The sequence below is a fragment of the Oncorhynchus nerka genome, linkage group LG3 (assembly GCF_034236695.1).
Source record: "Oncorhynchus nerka isolate Pitt River linkage group LG3, Oner_Uvic_2.0, whole genome shotgun sequence".
In the NCBI taxonomy this organism is placed as follows: domain Eukaryota; kingdom Metazoa; phylum Chordata; class Actinopteri; order Salmoniformes; family Salmonidae; genus Oncorhynchus; species Oncorhynchus nerka.
The window spans coordinates 72,649,321-72,671,136 of NC_088398.1; the positions used below are offsets into that span (position 1 = coordinate 72,649,321).

A 21,816-nucleotide genomic window follows, 5' to 3' on the forward strand; every position below is an offset into this window, starting at 1 on the left:
GTAGCCTAGTGGTTAAGTCTGTTAGCGGTTAGGTCTGTTAGCATGTAGTGGACGGCAGGTAGCCTAGCAGTTGAGTCTGTTAGCGGTTAAATCTGTTAGCATATAGTGGACGGCAGGTAGCCTATCGGTTAAGTCTGTTAGCGGTTAAGGCTGTTAGCACATAGCAGATGAGTAAATAACAGGAGAAACTGCCTGGAATACACATGGCTTGATCTGCTCATCAGAATGTAGAGTCACTACTACTGCTGCTATCATTCTTCATGTGTAACAGGCATCCCAGGGGTTCTCTGTGGGTTGTATGTGGGTTGTCTGTGCTCAGATTGAGAATGAGCACTGAGCGAACACTAACACCTCCCAGGACGACTGACATGTCAACATCACAAATGTCAAAAGAGACAAAGGGAAACTTTCTCTTAAAAAATTTGATGTGAAGGAAAAGTGTGTGTGTGTGTGTGTGAGTGGGAGGGGGTTGCACTTGTGTGTTGATGTGTTTGGGTGTGCGTGTGCGTGCATGCATGTGTTCATTGCAAAGGCCTCTAGATTCCGACTCACACGGTTTGGACGACTCTATCAGAGCAGTGGACCCGGACTCTTTTTACACAAGCAGGGCTGTGTGGAATGTTGCTCTAAACAGATTCCATCACACTGTTGATGTAGAAGCAGCTGATGAGAACGGAAGGGAGCAGTCACAGACCCCATGATAAATGCAGCTCTGTATCAATAATATCAACTGGGTTTGTGTAGGTGCCCAGAGTTTATGAAGCCTTATACTGTATTTGACAGTGTTGAAAGAGTGGGTCGGGGAGGAGGTAGGGAGGAGGGAGGGGTTAGGGAGGTGTCGGGGAGGAGGAGGTAGGGAGGAGGGAGGGGTTAGGGAGGCGGGAGGGGAGGAGGAGAGGCGGTAGGGAGGGGAGAGGAGATAGGAAGGGGTCGGGGAGGGGTCGGGGAGGAGGTATGGAGGGGAGGAGTAGATAGGGAGGGGTTAGGGAGGGGTCGGGAGGAGGTATGGAGGGGGAGTAGATAGGGAGGGGTTAGGGAGGGGTCGGGAGGAGGTATGGAGGGGAGGAGTAGATAGGGAGGGGGTCAGGGAGGGGTCGGGGAGGAGGAAGGGGTTAGGGAGGCGGGAGGGGAGGAGGAGAGGCGGTAGGGAGGGGAGAGGAGATAGGAAGGGGTCGGGGAGGGGTCGGGGAGGAGGTATGGAGGGGAGGAGTAGATAGAGAGGGGTTAGGAAGGGGTCGGGAGGAGGTATGGAGGGAGGAGTAGATAGGGAAGGGTTAGGGAGGGGTCGGGAGGAGGTATGGAGGGAGGAGTAGATAGGGAGGGGTTAGGGAGGGGTCGGGAGGAGGTATGGAGGGGGAGTAGATATGGAGGGGTTAGGGAGGGGTCGGGGAGGAGGTAGGGAGGGGAGGAGTAGATAGGGAGGGGTTAGGGAGGGGTCGGGGAGGAGGTATGGAGGGGAGGAGTAGATAGGGAGGGGTTAGGGAAGGGTCGGGGAGGAGGTAGGGAGGAGGGAGGGGTTAGGGAGGCGGGAGGGGAGGAGGAGAGGCGGTAGGGAGGGGGGAGGAGAGGAGATAGGGAGGGAGGTAGTTTGGCGGAATGGAGGTAATGCAGGGACAAGGTAGGGAAGGGAAGCGGGGAGGAGATTGTGAGGGGAGGAGGAGATAGTGAGGGGAGGAGGTATGGAGGGGAGGAGTAGATAGGGAGGGGTTAGGGAGGGGTTGGGAGGAGGTATGGAGGGGAGGAGGGGTTAAATCAAATCAAATCAAATCAAATTTTATTTGTCACATACACATGGTTAGCAGATGTTAATGCGAGTGTAGCGAAATGCTTGTGCTTCTAGTTCCGAAAATGCAGTGATAACCAACAAGTAATCTAACTAACAATTCCAAAACTACTGTCTTATACACAGTGTAAGGGGATAAAGAATATGTACATAAGGATATATGAATGAGTGATGGTACAGAGCAGCATACAGTAGATGGTATCGAGTACAGTATATACATATGAGATGAGTATGTAGACAAAGTAAACAAAGTGGCATAGTTAAAGTGGCTAGTGATACATGTATTACATAAGGATGCAGGGAGGGGTTAGGGAGGGGTCGGGCAGGAAGGAGGGGTTAGGGAGTGGTCAGGGAGGAGGTAGGGAGGAGGGAGGGGTTAGGGAGGCGGGAGGGGAGGAGGAGAGGCGGTAGGGAGGGGGGAGGAGAGGAGATAGGGAGGGGAGGTAGTTTGGCGGAATGGAGGTAATGCAGGGACAAGGTAGGGAAGGGAAGCGGGGAGGAGGTAGGGAAGGGAGAAGGGAATAGGGAGGGGAGACCGCATGAGAGAGGAATGTGCACAACACGATGAAAGGGACAGAGACAGTTTGTGAAAGTACGCTTTATCTACTTTGAAGAACTAGTAAAAGGATTTTGTCAAACAACTCTTAATTTGAATATATTTATATATATATTTTTTTACATAATTCCACTTTTACATGATGTGGTATTGTGTGTAGGCCAGTGTACATGTGACACTTTCCAGGTACTGGCAGTGGTTCTCCTGGCAGTGGTTCTCCTGGCAGTGGTTCTCCAGGCAGTGGTTCTCCTGGCAGTGGTTCTCCTGGCAGTGGTTCTCCTGGCAGTGGTTCTACTGGCAGTGGTTCTACTGGCAGTGGTTCTCCAGGCAGTGGTTCTCCAGGCAGTGGTTCTACTGGCAGTGGTTCTCCTGGCAGTGGTTCTCTTGGCAGTGGTTCTCCTGGCAGTGGTTCTCCAGGCAGTGGTTCTCCAGGCAGTGGTTCTACTGGCAGTGGTTCTCCTGGCAGTGGTTCTCTTGGCAGTGGTTCTCCTGGCAGTGGTTCTACTGGCAGTGGTTCTACTGGCAGTGGTTCTCCTGGCAGTGGTTCTCCTGGCAGTGGTTCTCCAGGCAGTGGTTCTACTGGCAGTGGTTCTTCTGGCAGTGGTTCTCTTGGCAGTGGTTCTCCAGGCAGTGGTTCTACTGGCAGTGGTTCTACTGGCAGTGGTTCTCCTGGCAGTGGTATTCCTGGCAGTGGTTCTCCAGGCAGTTGAAGGAAGGAGAGAAGAGGGGAGAGAGTGAGGGAATGATGGAGGTTTATGGAGAATGGGAATTATCTGTCAGCCACTAAAAGTATTTTAATTTGCTGTTTGACACAAACGCTCCCATTGTCTTCAGGCAGGTTTAAGTGTTGTCATGCATCACCTAGCCTGGAGATACAGTCACAACACCCCAGGGGCTTTTCATTTGGACACTCCTCACTGAGCCTAGTGATACAGAGCAGTCCAGCTAATGGCATTTTAATGAGGACACTCCTCACTGAGCCTAGTGATACAGAACAGTCCAGCTAATGGCATTTTAATGAGGACACTCCTCACTGAGCCTAGTGATACAGAGCAGTCCAGCTAATGGCATTTTAATGAGGACACTCCTCACTGAGCCTAGTGATACAGAACAGTCCAGCTAATGGCATTTTAATGAGGACACTCCTCACTGAGCCTAGTGATACAGAGCAGTCCAGCTAATGGCATTTTAATGAGCATTTGAGCCTAATGAGGTCCAGCAGAGCCTAGTGATACAGAACAGTCCAGCTAATGGCATTTTAATGAGGACACTCCTCACTGAGCCTAGTGATACAGAGCAGTCCAGCTAATGGCATTTTAATGAGGACACTCCTCACTGAGCCTAGTGATACAGAACAGTCCAGCTAATGGCATTTTAATGAGGACACTCCTCACTGAGCCTAGTGATACAGAACAGTCCAGCTAATGGCATTTTAATGAGGACACTCCTCACTGAGCCTAGTGATACAGAACAGTCCAGCTAATGGCATTTTAATGAGGACACTCCTCACTGAGCCTAGTGATACAGAACAGTCCAGCTAATGGCATTTTAATGAGGACACTCCTCACTGAGCCTAGTGATACAGAACAGTCCAGCTAATGGCATTTTAATGAGGACACTCCTCACTGAGCCTAGTGATACAGAACAGTCCAGCTAATGGCATTTTAATGAGGACACCTCAGAGCAGTCACTGAGCCTAGTGATACAGAACAGTCCAGCTAATGGCATTTTAATGAGGACACTCCTCACTGAGCCTAGTGATACAGAGCAGTCCAGCTAATGGCATTTTAATGAGGACACTCCTCACTGAGCCTAGTGATACAGAACAGTCCAGCTAATGGCATTTTAATGAGGACACTCCTCACTGAGCCTAGTGATACAGAGCAGTCCAGCTAATGGCATTTTAATGAGGACACTCCTCACTGAGCCTAGTGATACAGAACAGTCCAGCTAATGGCATTTTAATGAGGACACTCCTCACTGAGCCTAGTGATACAGAACAGTCCAGCTAATGGCATTTTAATGAGGACACTCCTCACTGAGCCTAGTGATACAGAACAGTCCAGCTAATGGCATTTTTAATGAGGACACTCCTCACTGAGCCTAGTGATACAGAACAGTCCAGCTAATGGCATTTTAATGAGGACACTCCTCACTGAGCCTAGTGATACAGAGCAGTCCAGCTAATGGCATTTTAATGAGGACACTCCTCACTGAGCCTAGTGATACAGAACAGTCCAGCTAATGGCATTTTAATGAGGACACTCCTCACTGAGCCTAGTGATACAGAACAGTCCAGCTAATGGCATTTTAATGAGGACACTCCTCACTGAGCCTAGTGATACAGAACAGTCCAGCTAGTGATACAGAACAGTCCAGCTAATGGCATTTTAATGAGGACACTCCTCACTGAGCCTAGTGATACAGAACAGTCCAGCTAATGGCATTTTAATGAGGACACTCCTCACTGAGCCTAGTGATACAGAACAGTCCAGCTAATGGCATTTTAATGAGGACACTCCTCACTGAGCCTAGTGATACAGAACAGTCCAGCTAATGGCATTTTAATGAGGACACTCCTCACTGAGCCTAGTGATACAGAGCAGTCCAGCTAATGGCATTTTAATGAGGACACTCCTCACTGAGCCTAGTGATACAGAACAGTCCAGCTAATGGCATTTTAATGAGGACAGTCCTTACGTCTCATGGGGATACACAGCAGCCCATGTAATGGCATTTTAATGAGGACAGTCATTGCTGTTGCAGGAGAGGACACAGTGTGGGCATGTGTGTGGGCTGGCAGTTGGGTGGGTGGCTGTGTGTTTGCATAGTAAAGAATCTTATTTAATTATTCAAAATGTGTATCTCAATAAATGACAGCCTCTGGCGAATAACAAACAGGTGTCAGTATTTAAACCAAACAACATCCAAACACCTGAGGAAGTTCACTTAGCTTGCTGATAAATTGCCATATTTCAGAGACAGTCTTTAAATCATCACATCAGTCTTTATAATATCATCATATCCTAATCATAGAATTAGGAATTGGAATATTAGAATGGACATCAACTTTCTTATGATGGGATAACAGGTCAGCCATGTTGGTCAGGGAATTGGTCAACCATGGATCACCAATGCTGTGATAAGATATTGTGTAAAACAATGAACTGGAAGATGATTTGCATCGTATGTTTGTTGGCGTAATAAAAAGGAATTCCCTTGACCACGCCCACAAATTGGGGGTCATAGATTTTTTGTTATACAGAAATAACAAAACATGCCGAAAAGCTGCTGTGTTGTTCAATGTACATGTAACCAGGTCAAACATCCCAATGTACGGATCGTAATGCTTCCACGTAAGGAAATAGCGCCTGGGAGATGAGCCCTGAAAAAAAATATATAGATATATATATATATATAGCACCTCTATTGTTATTTACTGCTGCTCTTTAAATATTTGTTATTCTTATCTCTTACTTTTTAGGGAGGTATTTTCTTAACTGCATTGTTGGTTAAGAACTTGTAAGTAAGCATTTCACTGTAAGGTCTACTACACCTGTTGTATTTGGCGCATGTGACAAATAAAATGTGATTTGATTTGAGAGAGAGAGAGAGAGAGACAGAGAAAGAAAGATAGATAGAGAGACAGAGCGATAGAGACAGATGGAAAGAGATAGATAAAGAGAAAGAAAGAAAGAGTGTGTGCGTGTGCTTGTGGTATGTGTGTGTACATGCGTGTGTTTAGTCAGTGACGTGCCTAATAGAATCCCATTGTGTTCTGTTGATGTGAGACTTTATACGTTATTAAATCAGTTCAGAACCTTCCTAGAAGCACTGTTACATAACTATGGAGGTGAGATAGCTATTTTGTTCATGTTTATATTCAGTACATTTACATGTGTTCTCTATGTGTTGTTTCACGTTCAGATGTTACAATTAGACACAATGTTGTGCTACTAGATTAGACTGTGGCTGAGATCAAAGCCTCTTAGAGAAGCGATTTGTGAATTCGGCAGCTCTCTGATACGAAAAGAGCAGAGAAAAGACTTCCTCACTCGCTGTAGGTCAGAATCTGCCTCCAAGGCCAAGGTTAGATGGAGTTTACACTCGCTGTAGGTCAGAATCTGCCTCCAAGGCCAAGGTTAGATGGAGTTTACACTCGCTGTAGGTCAGAATCTGCCTCCAAGGCCAAGGTTAGATGGAGTTTACACTCGCTGTAGGTCAGAATCTGCCTCCAAGGCCAAGGTTAGATGGAGTTTACACTCGCTGTAGGTCAGAATCTGCCTCCAAGGCCAAGGTTAGATGGAGTTTACACTCGCTGTAGGTCAGAATCTGCCTCCAAGGCCAAGGTTAGATGGAGTTTACACTCGCTGTAGGTCAGAATCTGCCTCCAAGGCCAAGGTTAGATGGAGTTTACACTCGCTGTAGGTCAGAATCTGCCTCCAAGGCCAAGGTTAGATGGAGTTTACACTCGCTGTAGGTCAGAATCTGCCTCCAAGGCCAAGGATAGATGGAGTTTACAGACAATCCCACCTCTGGAGAGGGAAAGCTGGGGTGGTAAACTCAACTCCTGAGGGAAAGCTGGGGTGGTAAACTCAACTCCTGAGGGAAAGCTGGGGTGGTAAACTCAACTCCTGAGGGAAAGCTGGGGTGGTAAACTCAACTCCTGAGGGAAAGCTGGGGTGGTAAACTCAACTCCTGAGGGAAAGCTGGGGTGGTATAAACTCAACTCCCGAGGGAAAGCTGGGTTGGTAAACTCAACTCCTGAGGGAAAGCTGGGGTGGTAAACTCAACTCCTGAGGGAAAGCTGGGGTGGTAAACTCAACTCCTGAGGGAAAGCTGGGGTGGTAAACTCAACTCCTGAGGGAAAGCTGGGGTGGTAAACTCAACTCCTGTGGGACAGCAGCAGTATTGCAGATTTTAATTATTTCCCTTGACTCTAACACACACACACACACACACACACACACACACACACACACACAGAGCAAAGGTCAATGTCCCCAATGTGTTGCTTCTTGTGATCCTTTCCACTTGTTTCTCATTAAAAAGTCTAGTTCAAGCTGTGGGTGTTGGTATTCAGAGCAGAACCTCCATGTATCGAGACAGGAATAAACAACACATTTTTTCACCAAGTAGTACGAAATGATGTATTCAGACCCTCCAGGATTTAGTGGAGATTTCTAGTGACATTTGCGGGCAAAAATGATTGATTTTGGTGTGACAAGTGTGACAATTTGAAAGGCAATTTGCAATGAATTTGTTGCAAAAATGTATTGATGTGATGTGATTGGTTGAAAATACAAGCCCTCTGTTTTGTACAGTGGTGGTGGGTCAGTTTTATGCAATAAATATTGCAATGATTTGACAATTTTATGCAGAAATAGTGTGGGGATTTTTAACACTTGCAAGCCCTCACATAATATGCAGGAAGTTGTTGATTTTGTAGAAGGAATCCTGGAGGCACAAATATTTTCACAATGTCTGTAAACGTTCAGTCTTTAAGCACAGAGTCGGTAGAAAGAGGTTACCAATAGAGATCTTTGTGCAGAGCTGTGCTGTGGTGGTAACACTCCCCACTCGAGATCAGGGTTCAATCCCAGCATCCACTGTTTCTCCCACTTGCTTGTGTCCCCACCTAATTTCCTTCCTGTCTGCCTGAGTGTTAAAACACCTCAAATGTGTTCAAGCACCAAAAATAAAAAAGAAGTGTAGAGAGACGTGCTGCCAGTCAGACATGTCATTTAAGATTTATCAAAGCGGCTAATACAAATGCTAGGGGATCACTGTGCTGTTCAAATATCACCAGAGGGATCAACGAGCAGACATGTATGTATCTGTGGTCTCATGCAGCTCCTATGTTTAGTGCACACACTGACTTTAGAGGGTCACCATGGCTGCGGTACAAACACTTAAAAGACACACCCTCGTCCACTTACCCTCGCCTTATGCCCTTGGGGGAATCCCCGTCGCCATCTTGGAGGGCGGTCCAAATGATTAGCCAAACAAGGGAAGTTTACAACATAAGCCCCACAGCCCTCGTTTTTCGTTGGCTTTGCGAGTGTACAATTATGTTCACTCCAGGACCTGAAACTCCCCATAATTCAATTCATGACGATAGTACATCCGCTAAGAAACGTAAATGAAAACTTAAAAACAACATCAATGGAGAAGTCATCATACAAGTGTAAGTAAAAAACGAATGCAAATAAGTTAGAAATTGTGCTACTAACGCACATGACTGCACAAACGCGTCTCGTAAAAAGTAAATATGTTTTTGTTTGGTTATCTTTTGGAAATTGTAGAAATAAAACATTTGACTTCTTTCAGAAGTTCCAGCTAGGCAGGCTAATGTTTTTTATCTAATTAATTTGCTAGCTATCATACATTAGACGTATATTAATATTTATATATTTAGTATAAGTAGACATGCACTCATAATTGAATGTAGCGGATATAAAGCACCCACAAGCTACCGGTGGCTGAAAACACAATCATGATGAACGAGTGACCAATTTCCCGGCCAAGGGTGGTCCATTTAAAAATCATTCCTTCCTCCCTCACCCCTTGCCCTGTAAGTGTATACTCATCAGACATCATGATAAGTGTCCACTTAATTTGAGGGCTGAGGGGATAGGGAGCGTCTTTTAAGTGTTTGGACTGCAGCCCATGTCTCCCCAAGGCCCTGTTTATCACTAACCCTTTATGAGTGTATTGATCTCCCAATAGATCAATCTGTGGAACTCTTCAACTCAATCTGTTTTCTCATTTAGTCAGCCAATAATTGGTCAATGAATCTCTCTTTCTCCCCCTTCCTCCTTCCTCACTCTGTCCTTCTGTCTTCTCTCCTTCTTCCCTTCCTCACTCTGTCCTTCTGTCTTATCTCCTTCTTCCCTTCCTCACTCTGTCCTTCTGTCTTCTCTCCTTCTTCCCTTCCTCACTCTGTCCTTCTGTCTTCTCTCCTTCTTCCCTTCCTCACTCTGTCCTTCTGTCTTCTCTCCTTCTTCCCTTCCTCACTCTGTCCTTCTGTCTTCTCTCTTTCTTCCCTTCCTCACTCTGTCCTTCTATCTTCTCTCCTTCTTCCCTTCCTCACTCTGTCCTTCTGTCTTCTCTCCTTCTTCCCTTCCTCACTCTGTCCTTCTGTCTTCTCTCCTTCTTCCCTTCCTCACTACCACCCAATGTCTCTCTCCTTCTTCCCTTCCTCACTACCACCCAATGTCTCTCTCCTTCTTCCCCTCCTCACTACCACCCAATGTCTCTCTCCTTCCTCACTACCACCCAATGTCTCTCTCCTTCTTCCCTTCCTCACTACCACCCAATGTCTCTCTCCTTCTTCCCCTCCTCACTACCACCCAATGACTCTCTCCTTCCTCACTACCACCCAATGTCTCTCTCCTTCTTCCCTTCCTCACTACCACCCAATGTCTCTCTCCTTCCTCACTACCACCCAATGTCTCTCTCCTTCTTCCCTTCCTCACTACCACCCAATGTCTCTCTCCTTCTTCCCTTCCTCACTACCACCCAATGTCTCTCTCCTTCTTCCCTTCCTCACTACCATCCAATGTCTCTCTCCTTCTTCCCCTCCTCACTACCATCCAATGTCTCTCTCCTTCTTCCCCTCCTCACTACCACCCAATGTCTCTCTCCTTCTTCCCTTCCTCACTACCATCCAATGTCTCTCTCCTTCCTCACTACCATCCAATGTCTCTCTCCTTCCTCACTACCACCCAATGTCTCTCTCCTTCCTCACTACCACCCAATGTCTCTCTCCTTCCTCACTACCACCCAATGTCTCTCTCCTTCTTCCCTTCCTCACTACCATCCAATGTCTCTCTCCTTCCTCACTACCATCAAATGTCTCTCTCCTTCCTCACTACCACCCAATGTCTCTCTCCTTCCTCACTACCATCCAATGTCTCTCTCCTTCCTCACTACCATCCAATGTCTCTCTCCTTCCTCACTACCATCCAATGTCTCTCTCCTTCCTCACTACCACCCAATGTCTCTCTCCTTCTTCCCTTCCTCACTACCACCCAATGTCTCTCTCCTTCTTCCCCTCCTCACTACCACCCAATGTCTCTCTCCTTCTTCCCCTCCTCACTACCACCCAATGTCTCTCTCCTTCTTCCCCTCCTCACTACCACCCAATGTCTCTCTCTTTATTCCCCTCCTCACTACCAACCAATGTCTCTCTCCTTCTTCCCTTCCTCACTACCACCCAATGTCTCTATCCTTCTTCCCTTCCTCACTACCACCCAATGTCTCTCTCCTTCTTCCCTTCCTCACTACCACCCAATGTCTCTCTCCTTCTTCCCTTCCTCACTACCACCCAATGCCTCTCCTTCCTCACTACCACCCAATGTCTCTCTCCTTCTTCCCTTCCTCACTACCACCCAATGTCTCTCTCCTTCTTCCCTTCCTCACTACCACCCAATGTCTCTCTCCTTCCTCACTACCACCCAATGTCTCTCTCCTTCTTCCCTTCCTCACTACCACCCAATGTCTCTCTCCTTCCTCACTACCACCCAATGTCTCTCTCCTTCTTCCCTTCCTCACTACCACCCAATGTCTCTCTCCTTCTTCCCCTCCTCACTACCACCCAATGTCTCTCTCCTTCCTCACTACCACCCAATGTCTCTCTCCTTCCTCACTACCACCCAATGTCTCTCTCCTTCCTCACTACCATCCAATGTCTCTCTCCTTCCTCACTACCACCCAATGTCTCTCTCCTTCCTCACTACCACCCAATGTCTCTCTCCTTCCTCACTACCACCCAATGTCTCTCTCCTTCTTCCTTTCCTCACTACCACCCAATGTCTCTCTCCTTCTTCCCTTCCTCACTACCATCCAATGTCTCTCTCCTTCTTCCCTTCCTCACTACCACCCAATGTCTCTCTCCTTCTTCCCCTCCTCACTACCACCCAATGTCTCTCTCCTTCTTCCCTTCCTCACTACCACCCAATGTCTCTCTCCTTCCTCACTACCACCCAATGTCTCTCTCCTTCTTCCCTTCCTCACTACCACCCAATGTCTCTCTCCTTCTTCCCCTCCTCACTACCACCCAATGTCTCTCTCCTTCCTCACTACCACCCAATGTCTCTCTCCTTCCTCACTACCACCCAATGTCTCTCTCCTTCCTCACTACCATCCAATGTCTCTCTCCTTCCTCACTACCACCCAATGTCTCTCTCCTTCCTCACTACCACCCAATGTCTCTCTCCTTCTTCCCTTCCTCACTACCACCCAATGTCTCTCTCTTTCTTCCCTTCCTCACTACCACCCAATGTCTCTCTCCTTCTTCCCTTCCTCACTACCACCCAATGCCTCTCTCCTTCCTCACTACCACCCAATGTCTCTCTCCTTCTTCCCTTCCTCACTACCACCCAATGTCTCTCTCCTTCTTCCCTTCCTCACTACCACCCAATGTCTCTCTCTTTCTCTCTCCCGCTGCTCTTACCACTCTTTCTCCTGCTCCGCTTCTCCTCTCCCCCACTCCTCTCCCTCCCCTCCCCAGGTATCGTGTCGTTGATCTCCCTGGTGGTCCTTTCATATGACCGCTACAGTACCCTGACTGTGTACAACAAGCGTGGTCCTGACTACCGCAAGCCCCTGCTGGCCGTGGGGGGCTCCTGGCTGTACTCCCTGATCTGGACGGTGCCCCCCCTGCTAGGCTGGAGTAGCTACGACCTGGAGGGGGCCGGCACCAGCTGCTCCGTGTCCTGGACCCTGAGGACGGCTCAGTCCCACGCCTACATCATCTGTCTGTTCGTCTTCTGCCTGGGCCTGCCCATCGCCATCATGGTCTACTGCTACTGTCGGCTACTGTGGGCAGTCAAACAGGTGTGGGGTGCTGTATATTTTATAGATTTTTATTGTATTTTCAAGGGGGGTGCTGAAAAAATATGTTTGCCCTCTCTACAGACGCTATATTGGGCTGCTAATACAGCACCATTAAAGGCCTAGTGCACTATTTTTTTGTGAATTTTAGTATTAAATGTTTTAAATATTTTATTTTATTAATACATCATTTTTTAATTCAGATTTTTCAGGGTTGCTGCAGCAACCTCAGAACCCCTACTATTTTTTATACAAATCAATACTTGGAGTCAAACTATCGATTTAATATCATTCAAAATAATATTGCGATATGTAACTGTATCGATTTTTCCCCATCACTAATTTCAACCTTGTTATTTTATACTCCATTATCCTCCAACATCACGTTTCTGGGGGATTAATGCTGCCTAAACAAGTGTTAAAGTAAAGCTGCGTGTAAATATTGCCCCAGCCTCAGCCATTGTCTGTAGTTGACGTGTGAGTGTTTGGGTTTGGATTAAGGGACCTTTCTCAGTGGAGGTTTGTACTGAAGAAGACTGTTAAGCTGAAGCGTCTGTGTATGCGATCCTGATGTCAACCCATCACACTTTAATGCCCTCAGATAGAGCCAGGGCCAGGAATGAGTGAATGAGGGGGTTAGCTGAGTGCTGTCTGGATTACCCAATACCAATCTGTTTTTAGTGGGACTCAGAGTCCCGGACTCACAACCAGCAGCTTTCACAAAGCTCTAAATGTGTCTTGCTCACGCAATTACTGCACTGTGGGGCTCAATGGACAAATGAATGAGTCCACAGCATTACTCAACAGCATCCCTATAGAGCGCCAGGGTCATGGTCACCGCATGGTGTGAAGAACTGACCAATCGATGCCGATACAGCTGTTCTGGTATTAGAGCTGTGTTTACATTGCCCCTGGCCACTCATCCTGAATTTACTTTCGCTGCTTTATCGATCGTTCCATACATAAATCTGAACCTGCCAGCCTATAAGTATTTTGAGCTGACGTCAAAATTACGTGTTTCATGATTTCTGTAGGCTAGCTCTGGCCCATCCCATCGGTTTCTGGCACCAATCAGAACGGTCAGAATGTGTTTGCCTTCTCAAAGAGTCAGGGAGGAGAGCAAATCAAGTCTTGCTATTGGTTATCATTTTGAGGTTCCGTTAGCGAAGCATCACTGATCAATGATTTGGAGGAAACTAAACCATAGTCGTTCTCCCATCATGTCACCTTTTTACCTTCGCTACTGTTTAGGCCTAATGGAGGTTATTGGGACAGTAGCCTATTAAGCCCAGTATCATGTATGTGACCAATACAATTTGATTTAAATTGTTAGATAACAAAAGTATGCTGTGACGATGAAAGGATAAAACTATTGACTGTAAAAGTCCATTTATACAGCTTGAGTCATAACGGGAGGTCCAAGGCAGGCTGGATTAATTTGATGCAGGGAGGTACCAAGGAATCTGGTTTATTTTGGCTGTTGTGTGATGATTAAACCTGAACGCCTTAGGCATTCGCTCAATACATGAACACACTGGGTTTGAACGTCAGGCTCGTCAGTCACAAGGGGTCTGTTTATGTGCATGTTCTCACTCTCAGTTGAACGGTGAACAGGATGGAGAGAGTGGGGCAGTGCTTTCATCCTCTAAAATGGAAAAAGGAGAATAGAATCTCTCTCTCTGATGTCCCTTTCGTTATTTGGGTTGACAGGGAGACTGGGGAGATGGATGGAGAGTCAGGCATACCATTGCTGAAATGGGAGGTTAGCGGCACAGAACGGATGGACTGATTATCACTGTCTCTCTGTGGGTTAGGAGAGAAGCCCTGAGGCAGAACAATGAGCATACTGCAGGGACAGAGCACAACCAGAGAGAGGGAGAGTAGGAGGGAGGGGAGCTGTCAGCGTGAGATAGTTAAAGAGATATTAGCTCTGAACAGATTGTGTGTTTATCCCCCAGGGACTCTGTTGTGTCTAAAGGGACATCTATTAAACTCTAACCTCTATCACCACCAAGCTGTTTCAGCACACACACACACACACACACACACACACACACACACACACACACACACACACACACACACACACACACACACACACACACACACACACACACACACACACACACACACACACACGCACGCCCTCTTCCCTCCCTATCATCATAACATTCCCTCAAAAATATTTACACATTTATCAAATGTATTAGAGTCCAGAGCCTTACATTAGGTGTGTGTGTGCGTGTGGTGTCCAGAGGATTGACAATAACAAATACAGAAAACAGCAAACAAATGTCTATTTGGACAAAATACTATTTTAGCCTCTCCCTGCGGGTGGAAACACATTATCTCCTCCTCTTCTCTGCTGTTCTTTCTCCTTCTCTTCTCTCCTCCTTCTCCTCTCTCCTTTTCCCCTTCTCCCTCCTCCTTTTCTCTCCTCCTCTTCTCTCTCATCTTCCCTCCTCTTCTGCTGTTCTCTCTCCTCTCAGTCTCTACCCTCCTCTTCTCCACCCCTCTCTCCTCTTCTCCACTCCTCTCTCCTCTTCCCCCTCCTCTTCTCCTCTCCTCTCTCCTCTTCCACCTCCTCTTCTCCTCTCCTCTCTCCTCTTCCCCCTCTCTTCTCCTCTCCTCTCTCCTCTTCCCCTCGTCTTCTCCTCTCCCCTCCTCTTCTCCTCTCCTCTCTCCTCTTCTCCTCTCCTCTCCTCTCCCTCCCCTCCTCTTCTCCTCTCCTCTCTCCTCTTCTCTCTCCTCTCTCTCCCCCTCCTCTTCTCCTCTCCTCTCTTCTCCTCTTCTCCTCTCCTCTCTCCTCTTCCCCTCCTCTTCTCTCTCCTCTCTCCTCTTCCCCCTCCTCTTCTCTCTCCTCTCTCCTCTTCCCCCTCCTCTTCTCCTCTCCATCTCCTCTCCCCCTCTCTTCTCCCTCCTCTCTCCTCTTCACCCTCCTCTTCTCCTCTCTCCTCTTCCCCCTCCTCTTCTCCTCTCCTCTCTCCTCTTCCCCCTCCTCTTCTCCCCTCCTCTTCTCCTCTCCTCTCTCCTCTCCCCTCCTCTTCTCCTCTCCTCTCTCTCTCCTCTCCTCTCCTCCTCTTCCCCCTCCTCTTCTCCTCTCCTCTACTCTCTCCTCTTCCCCCTCCTCTTCTCCTCTCCTCTCTCCTCTCCCCCTCCTCTTATCCTCTCCTCTCTCCTCATCCCCGTCCTCTTCTCCTCTCCTCTCTCCTCTTCTCCACTCCTCTCTCTCCTCTTCCCCCTCCTCTTCTCTTCTCCTCTCCTCTTCTCCTCTCCTCTCTCCTCTTCCCCTTCCTCTTCTCCTCTCCTCTCTCCTCTTCCCCCTCATCTTCTCCTCTCCTCTCTCCTCTTCTCCTCTCCTCTCTCTTCTTCCCCCTCCTCTTCTCCTCTCCTCTCCTCTTCTCCTCTCCTCTCTCCTCTTCCCCCTCCTCTTCTCCTCTTCCCCCTCTTCTCTCCTCTCTCCTCTTCCCCCTCCTCTTCTCCTCTCCTCTCTCCTCTTCCCCCTCCTCTATTCCTCTCTCCTCTTCCCCCTCCTCTTCTCCTCTCCTCTCTCCTCTTCCCCCTCCTCTTCTCCTCTCCTCTCTTCTCCTCTCCTCTCTCCTCTTCCCTCTCCTCTCTTCTCCTCTCCTCTCCTCTCCCCCTCCTCTTCTCCTCTCCTCTCTCCTCTTCCCCCTCCTCTTCTCCTCTCCTCTCTCCTCTCCCCCTCCTCTTCTCCTCTCCTCTCTCCTCTTCCCCCTCCTCTTCTCCTCTCCTCTCCTCTCCTCTCTCCTCCTCTCCTCTCTCCTCTTCCCCCTCCTCTTCTCTCTCCTCTCCCCTCCTCCTCTTCTCGTCTCCTCTCCTCTTCCCCCTCCTCTTCTCCTCTCCTCTACTCTCTCCTCTTCCCCCTCCTCTTCTCCTCTCCCCCCCCCTCTTCTCCTCTCCTCTCTCTCTTCCCCCTCCTCTTCTCCTCCTCTCCTCTCCTCTTCCCCCTCCTCTTCCCCTCTTCTCTTCTCTCCTTTTCCCTTCTCCCTCCTCTTTTCTCCTCCTCTTCTCTCTTGTCTTCCCTCCTCTTCTGCCTCTCTCTCTCCTCTACCCTCCTCTCCACTCTCCTCTTCCACTCCTCTCCTCTCTCTCCTCTTCCCCCTCCTCTTCTCCCTCCCTCCTCTTCTCTCTCCTCTCTCCTCTTCCCCCTCCTCTTCTCCCCTCCTCTTCTCTCTCCTCTCCCCCTCCTCTTCTCCTATCCTCTCTCCTCTTCCCCCTCTTTCTCCTCCCTCTCCCTCTCTCCTCCTCTTCCCCTCCTCTCTCCTCTTCCCCTCCTCTTCCCCCCTCTTCTCCTCTCCTCTCTCCTCTTCCCCTTCCCCTCTTCTCTCCTCTCTCCTCTCCCCCTCCTCTTCTCCCTCTCCTCTCTCCTCCTCTTCCTCTTCCCTCCTCCTCTTTCCCTCCTCTTCTCCTCTCCCCTCCTTTCTCCTCTCCTCCTCTCTCTCCCCCCTCCTCTTCTCCTCTCCTCTCTCCTCTTCCCCTCTCCTCTCTTCTCCTCTCCTCTCCTCTTCCCCCTCCTCTTCTCCTCTCTCTCTCCTCTTCCCCCTCCTCTTCTCCTCTCCTCTCTCTTCTCCTCTCTCCTCTCTCCTCTCTCCTCTCCTCTCCCCCTTCCCCTCTCTCCTCTCTCCCTCTCCTCTCTCCTCCTCTCCCCCTCCTCTTCTCTCTCCTCTCCCCCTCCTTCTCCTCTCCTCTCTCCTCATCCCCGTCCTCTTCTCCTCTCCTCTCTCCTCTTCTCCCCACTCCTCCTCTCTCTCTTCCCCCTCCTCTTCTCTTCTCCTCCCTCTTCTCTCTCCTCTCTCCTCTTCCCCTCCTCTTCTCCTCTCCTCTCTCCTCTTCCCCCTCTTCTCCTCTCTCTCTCTCCTCTTCTCCTCCTCTCTTCTTCCCCCTCCTCTTCCCTCTCCTCTCTCCCCTTCTCTCTCCTCTCTCCTCTTCCCCCTCCTCTTCTCCTCTTCCCCTCTTCTCTCTCTCTCCTCTTCTCCTCCTCTTCTCCCTCTTCTCTCTCTCCTCTTCCTCCTCTCCTCTCTCTCTCTTCCCCCTCCTCTTCTCCTCTCCTCTCTCTCTTCCCCCCTCCTCTTCTCCTTCCCCTCTTCTCCTATCCTCTCTCCTCTTCCCTCTCCTCTCTTCTCCTCTCCCTCCCCTCTTCCCCTCCTCTTCTCCTCTCCTCTCTCCTCTTCCCCCTCTTTCTCCTCTCCTCTCTCTCTCTCTCCTCCTCTTCTCCTCTCCTCTCCCCTCTTCCCCTTCCTCTTCTCCTCTCCTCTCTCCTCTTCCCCTCATATTCTCCCTCTCCTCTCTCTCTTCTCCTCTCTCTCTTCCCCCTCCTCTCTCCTCTCCTCTCCTCTTCTCCTCTCCTCTCTCCTCTTCCCCCTCCTCTTCTCCTCTTCCTCTCCTCTCTCCTCTTCTCCTCTTCTCCTCTCTCTCTCCTCTTCCCCCTCTCTCTTCTCTCTCTCCTCTCTCCTCTCCTCCCCTCCTCTTCTCCTCTCCTCTCTCCTCTTCCCCCTCCTCTTCTCCTCTTCTCCTCTCCTCTCGCCTCTCCTTCCCCTCCTCTTCTCCTCTCCTCTCTCCTCTTCCCCCTCCTCTTCTCCTCTCCCCCTCTCCTCTCCTCTCTCTCTCTTCCCCCTCCTCTCCCCCCCTCTTCTCCTCTCCTCTCTCCTCTTCCCCCTCCTCTTCTCCTCTCTCTTCTCTCCTCCCCCCTCCCTCCTCTCCTCTCTCCTCCTCTTCTCTCTCCTCTTCTCCTCTTCCTCTCTCTCTCCTCCTCTCCCTCCTCTTCTCTCCTCTCTCCTCTTCTCCACTCCTCTCTCTCTTCTCCCCCTCCTCTTCTCCTCTCCTCTCTCTCTTCCCCCTCCTCTTCTCCTCTCCTCTCTCCTCTCCCCCTCCTCTTCTCCTCTCTCTCCTCTCCCCCTCCTCTTCTCCTCTCCCTCTCTCCTCTCCCCCTCCTCTTCTCCTCTCCCTCTCTCCTCTCCCCATCTCTTCTCCTCTCCTCTCTCCTCTTCCTCTTCTTCTCCTCTCCCCCTCCTCTTCTCCTCTCCTCTCTCTCCTCTCCTCTTCTCCTCTTCCCTCTCTTCTCCTCTCCTCTCCCCTCCTCTTCTCCTCTCCTCTCTCTCTTCCCCCTCCTCTTCTCCTCTTCCCCTCTCCTTCTCCTCTCCCCTCTTCTCTCCTCTCTCCTCCCCCCTCCTCTTCTCCTCTCCCCCCTCTTCTCCTCTCCTCTCTCCTCTTCCCCCTCCTCTTCTCCTCTCTCCTCTCCTCTCTCCTCTTCCCCCTCCTCTTCCCCTCTTCTCTCTCTCCTCTTCCCCCTCTCCCTCCTCCTCTTCTCTCCTCTCTTCTCTTCTCTTCCTCCTCTTCTGCTCTTCTTCTCCTCTCTCTCTTCTCCTCTTCTCCCTCCTCTCTCCTCTCTCTCCTCTCTCCTCTTCCCCTCTCTCTCCTCTTCTCCTCTCCTCTCTCTCTTCCCCCTCCTCTTCTCCTCTCTCTCTCTCTCCCCCTCCTCTTCTCCTCTCCCCCTCCTCTTCTCCTCCTCTCTCCTCTCCCCTCCTCTTCTCCTCCTCTCTCCTCTTCCCCTCTTCTCCTCTCCTCTCCCTCTTCCCCCTCCTCTTCTCCTCTCCTCTCTCCTCTTCTCTCTCCCCTCCTCTTCTCCTCTCCTCTCTCCTCTTCCCCCTCTTCTTCTCCTCTCCTCTCCTCTCCCCCTCTCTTCTCCTCTCCTCTCTCCCTCTTCTCCTCCTCTCTTCCCCCTCCTCTTCTCCTCTCCTCTTCCTCTTCCCCCTCCTCTTCTCCTCTCCTCTCTCCTCTCCCCCTCCTCTTCTCCTCTCCTCTCTCCTCTTCCCCCTCCTCTTCTCCTCTCCTCTCTCCTCTTCTCCTCCCTCTCTCTCTCTCCTCTTCCCCCTCCTCTTCTCCTCTCCTCTCTCCTCTTCCCCCTCCTCTTCTCCTCTCCTCTCTCCTCTCCCCATCCTCTTCTCCTCCTCTCTCCTCTCTCCTCTTCCCCTCCTCTTCTCCTCTTCCCCCTCCTCTTCTCTTCTCCTCTCCTCCTCTCCTCTCCTCTCTCCTCTTCCCCTTCCTCTTCTCCTCTCCTCTCTCCCTCCTCATCTTCTCCTCTCCTCTCTCCTCTTCTCCTCTCCTCTCTCTTCCCCTCTTCTCCTTCTCTCTCTCCCTTCTCCTCTCCTCTCTCCTCTTCTCCCTCTTCTCTCTCCTCTTCCCCCTCCTCTTCCCCCTCCTCTTCTCCTCTCCTCTCTCTCCCCCTCCTCTTCTCCTCTTCCCTCTCTCTCTCCTCTCCCCCCCTCTTCCCCCTCTTCTCCTCCTCCCTCTCTCCTCTTCCCCCTCCTCTTCTCCTCTCTCTCTCTCCCCCTCCTCTTCTCCTCTCCTCTCTCCTCTTCCTCTCTTCTCCTCTCCCCTCCTCTCTCCTCCTCTCCTCTCTCCTCTCTTCCCCTCCTCTTCTCCCTCCTCTTCTCTCTCCTCTCTCCTCTTCCCCTTCCTCTTCTCTCTCCTCTCTCCTCTTCCCCCTCCTCTTCTCCTCTCCTCTCTCCTCTTCTCCTCTCCTCTCTCTCTTCCCCCTCCTCTTCTCCTCTTCCCCTCTTCTCTCCTCTCTCCTCTTCCCCCTCCTCTTCTCCTCTCTCTCCTCTTCCCCCTCTTCTCCTCTCCTCCTCCTCTTCCCCCTCTTCTCTCCCCCTCCTCTTCTCTCTCTCTCCCTCCTCCTCCTCCTCTTCTCCTCTCCCCTCTTCTCTTCTCCTCTCCTCTCCCCCTCCTCTTCTCCTCTCCTCTCTCCTCTTCCCCCTCCTCTTCTCCTCTTCTCCTCTCCTCTCGCCTCTTCCCCCTCCTCTTCTCCTCTCCTCTCTCCTCTTCCCCCTCTCTCTCTCCCCCTCTTCTCCTCTCCTCTCTCCTCTTCCCCCTCCTCTTCTCCTCTCTTCCTCCTCTCTCCTCTCCTCTCCTCTCTCCTCTTCCCCCTCCTCTTCCCTCTTCTCTTCTCTCTTCCCCTCTCCTCCCTTTCTCTCCTCCTCTTCTCCTCTCTTCCCTCCTCTCTTCTCTTTCTCTCTCCTCTCTCCCCTCTCTCTCCTCTCCTCTCTCCTCTTCTCCTCCTCTCTCCTCTTCCCCTCCTCTTCTCCTCTCCTCTCTCCTCTTCCCCCTCCTCTTCTCCTCTCTCTCTCCTCTCCCCCTCCTCTTCTCCTCCTCTCTCCTCTCCCCTCTCTTCTCCTCTCTCTCCTCTCTCCCTCTCCTTCTCCTCCTCTCTCCTCTCCTCCTCTTCTCCTCTCCTCTCTCCTCTTCCCCCTCCTCTTCTCCTCTCCCCCTCCTCTTCTCCTCTCCTCTCTCCTCTTCCCCCTCCTCTTCTCTCTTCCCCTCTCTTCTCTCTCCTCTCCCCCTCCTCTTCTCTCTCCTCTCTCCTCTTCCCCCTCTTCTCCTCTTCTCTCTCCTCTCTCCTCTTCCCCCTCCTCTTCTCCCTCTCTCTCCTCTTCCCCCTCCTCTTCTCCTCTCCCCTCTTCCCTCTTCTCTCCTCTTCCCCTCCTCTTCTCCTCTCCTCCTCTCTTCCCCCTCCTCTTCCCCCTCTTCTCTTCTCTCCTTTTCCCCTTCTCCCTCCTCCTTTTCTCTCCTCCTCTTCTCTCTCTCTTCCTCCTCTTCTCCTCTCTCTCCCTCTCTCCTCTCTACCCTCCTCTTCTCCTCTTCTCTCCTCTTCTCCTCCTCTTCTCTCTCCTCTCTCTCTTCCCCCTCCTCTTCTCCTCTCCTCTCTCTCCCCTCCTCTTCTCTCCTCTCCTCCTCCCTCCTCTTCTCCCCCTCCCTCTCCTCCTCTCTCTCTCCCCCTCCTCTTCTCCTCTCCTCTCTCTCTTCCCCCTCTTCCCTCTCTCTCTCCTCTTCCCCCCTCCTCTTCTCCTCTCCTCTCTCTCTTCTCCCTCTTCTTCCCCTCCTCTTCTCTCTCCTCTCCTCTTCCCCCTCCTCTTCTCCTCTCCTCTTCTCCCCCTCCTCTTCTCCTCTCCTCTTCCCCCTCCTCTTCTCCTCTCTCCTCTTCCCCCTCTTCTCCTCTCCTCTTCTCCTCTCCCCTCTCTTCTCCTCTCTCTCTCCTTCCCCTCCTCTTCTCCTCTCCCTCTCCTCTTCTCTCCTCCTCTTCCCCCTCTCTCTCTCCTCTCTCCCTTCTCCTCTTCTCCTCTTCCCCTCCTCTTCTCCTCTCCTCTCTCCTCTTCCCCCTCTCCTCTCCTCTCTTCCCCCTCCTCTTCTCCTCTCCTCTCTTCTCCCTCCTCTTCTCCTCTCCTCTCCTCTCTCCTCTTCCCCTTCTTCCCTCTCCTCTCCCCCTCCTCTTCTCCCCTCCTCTCTCCTCCCCCCTCCTCTTCTCTCTCTCTCTCCCTCTTCTCCTCTCCTCTCTCCTCTTCCCCCTCCTCTTCTCCTCCTCTCTCTCTTCCCCCTCCTTCTCCTCTCCCCTCTCCTCTTCTCCTCTCTCTCTCTTCTCTCCCCCTCCTCTTCCCCCTCTCTTCTCTCCTCTCCTCTCTCCTCTTCCCCCTCCTCTTCTCCTCTCCTCTTCCCCTCTCTCTCTCTCCTCTTCTCCTCTCTCCTCTTCCCCCTCCTCTCTCCTCTTCCCCTCCTCTTCTCCTCTCCTCTCTTCCTCTTCCCCCTCCTCTTCTCCTCTCCTCTCTCCTCCTCTTCTCCTCTCTCC

At 50.7% G+C, this 21,816-nt stretch overlaps 1 protein-coding gene across 1 annotated transcript in view; it reads left to right on the forward strand.

Annotated features, from left to right (window-relative positions):
- tmtops2b (teleost multiple tissue opsin 2b) overlaps positions 1-21,816 on the forward strand; it is a 63,310-nt gene that overhangs the window by 24,231 nt on the left and 17,263 nt on the right. Inside the window, exon 2 of the mRNA XM_065015441.1 lies at positions 11,854-12,179. Coding sequence (XP_064871513.1) covers positions 11,854-12,179 — 326 coding nt within the window. The remainder of the gene's footprint in view (positions 1-11,853; positions 12,180-21,816) is intronic.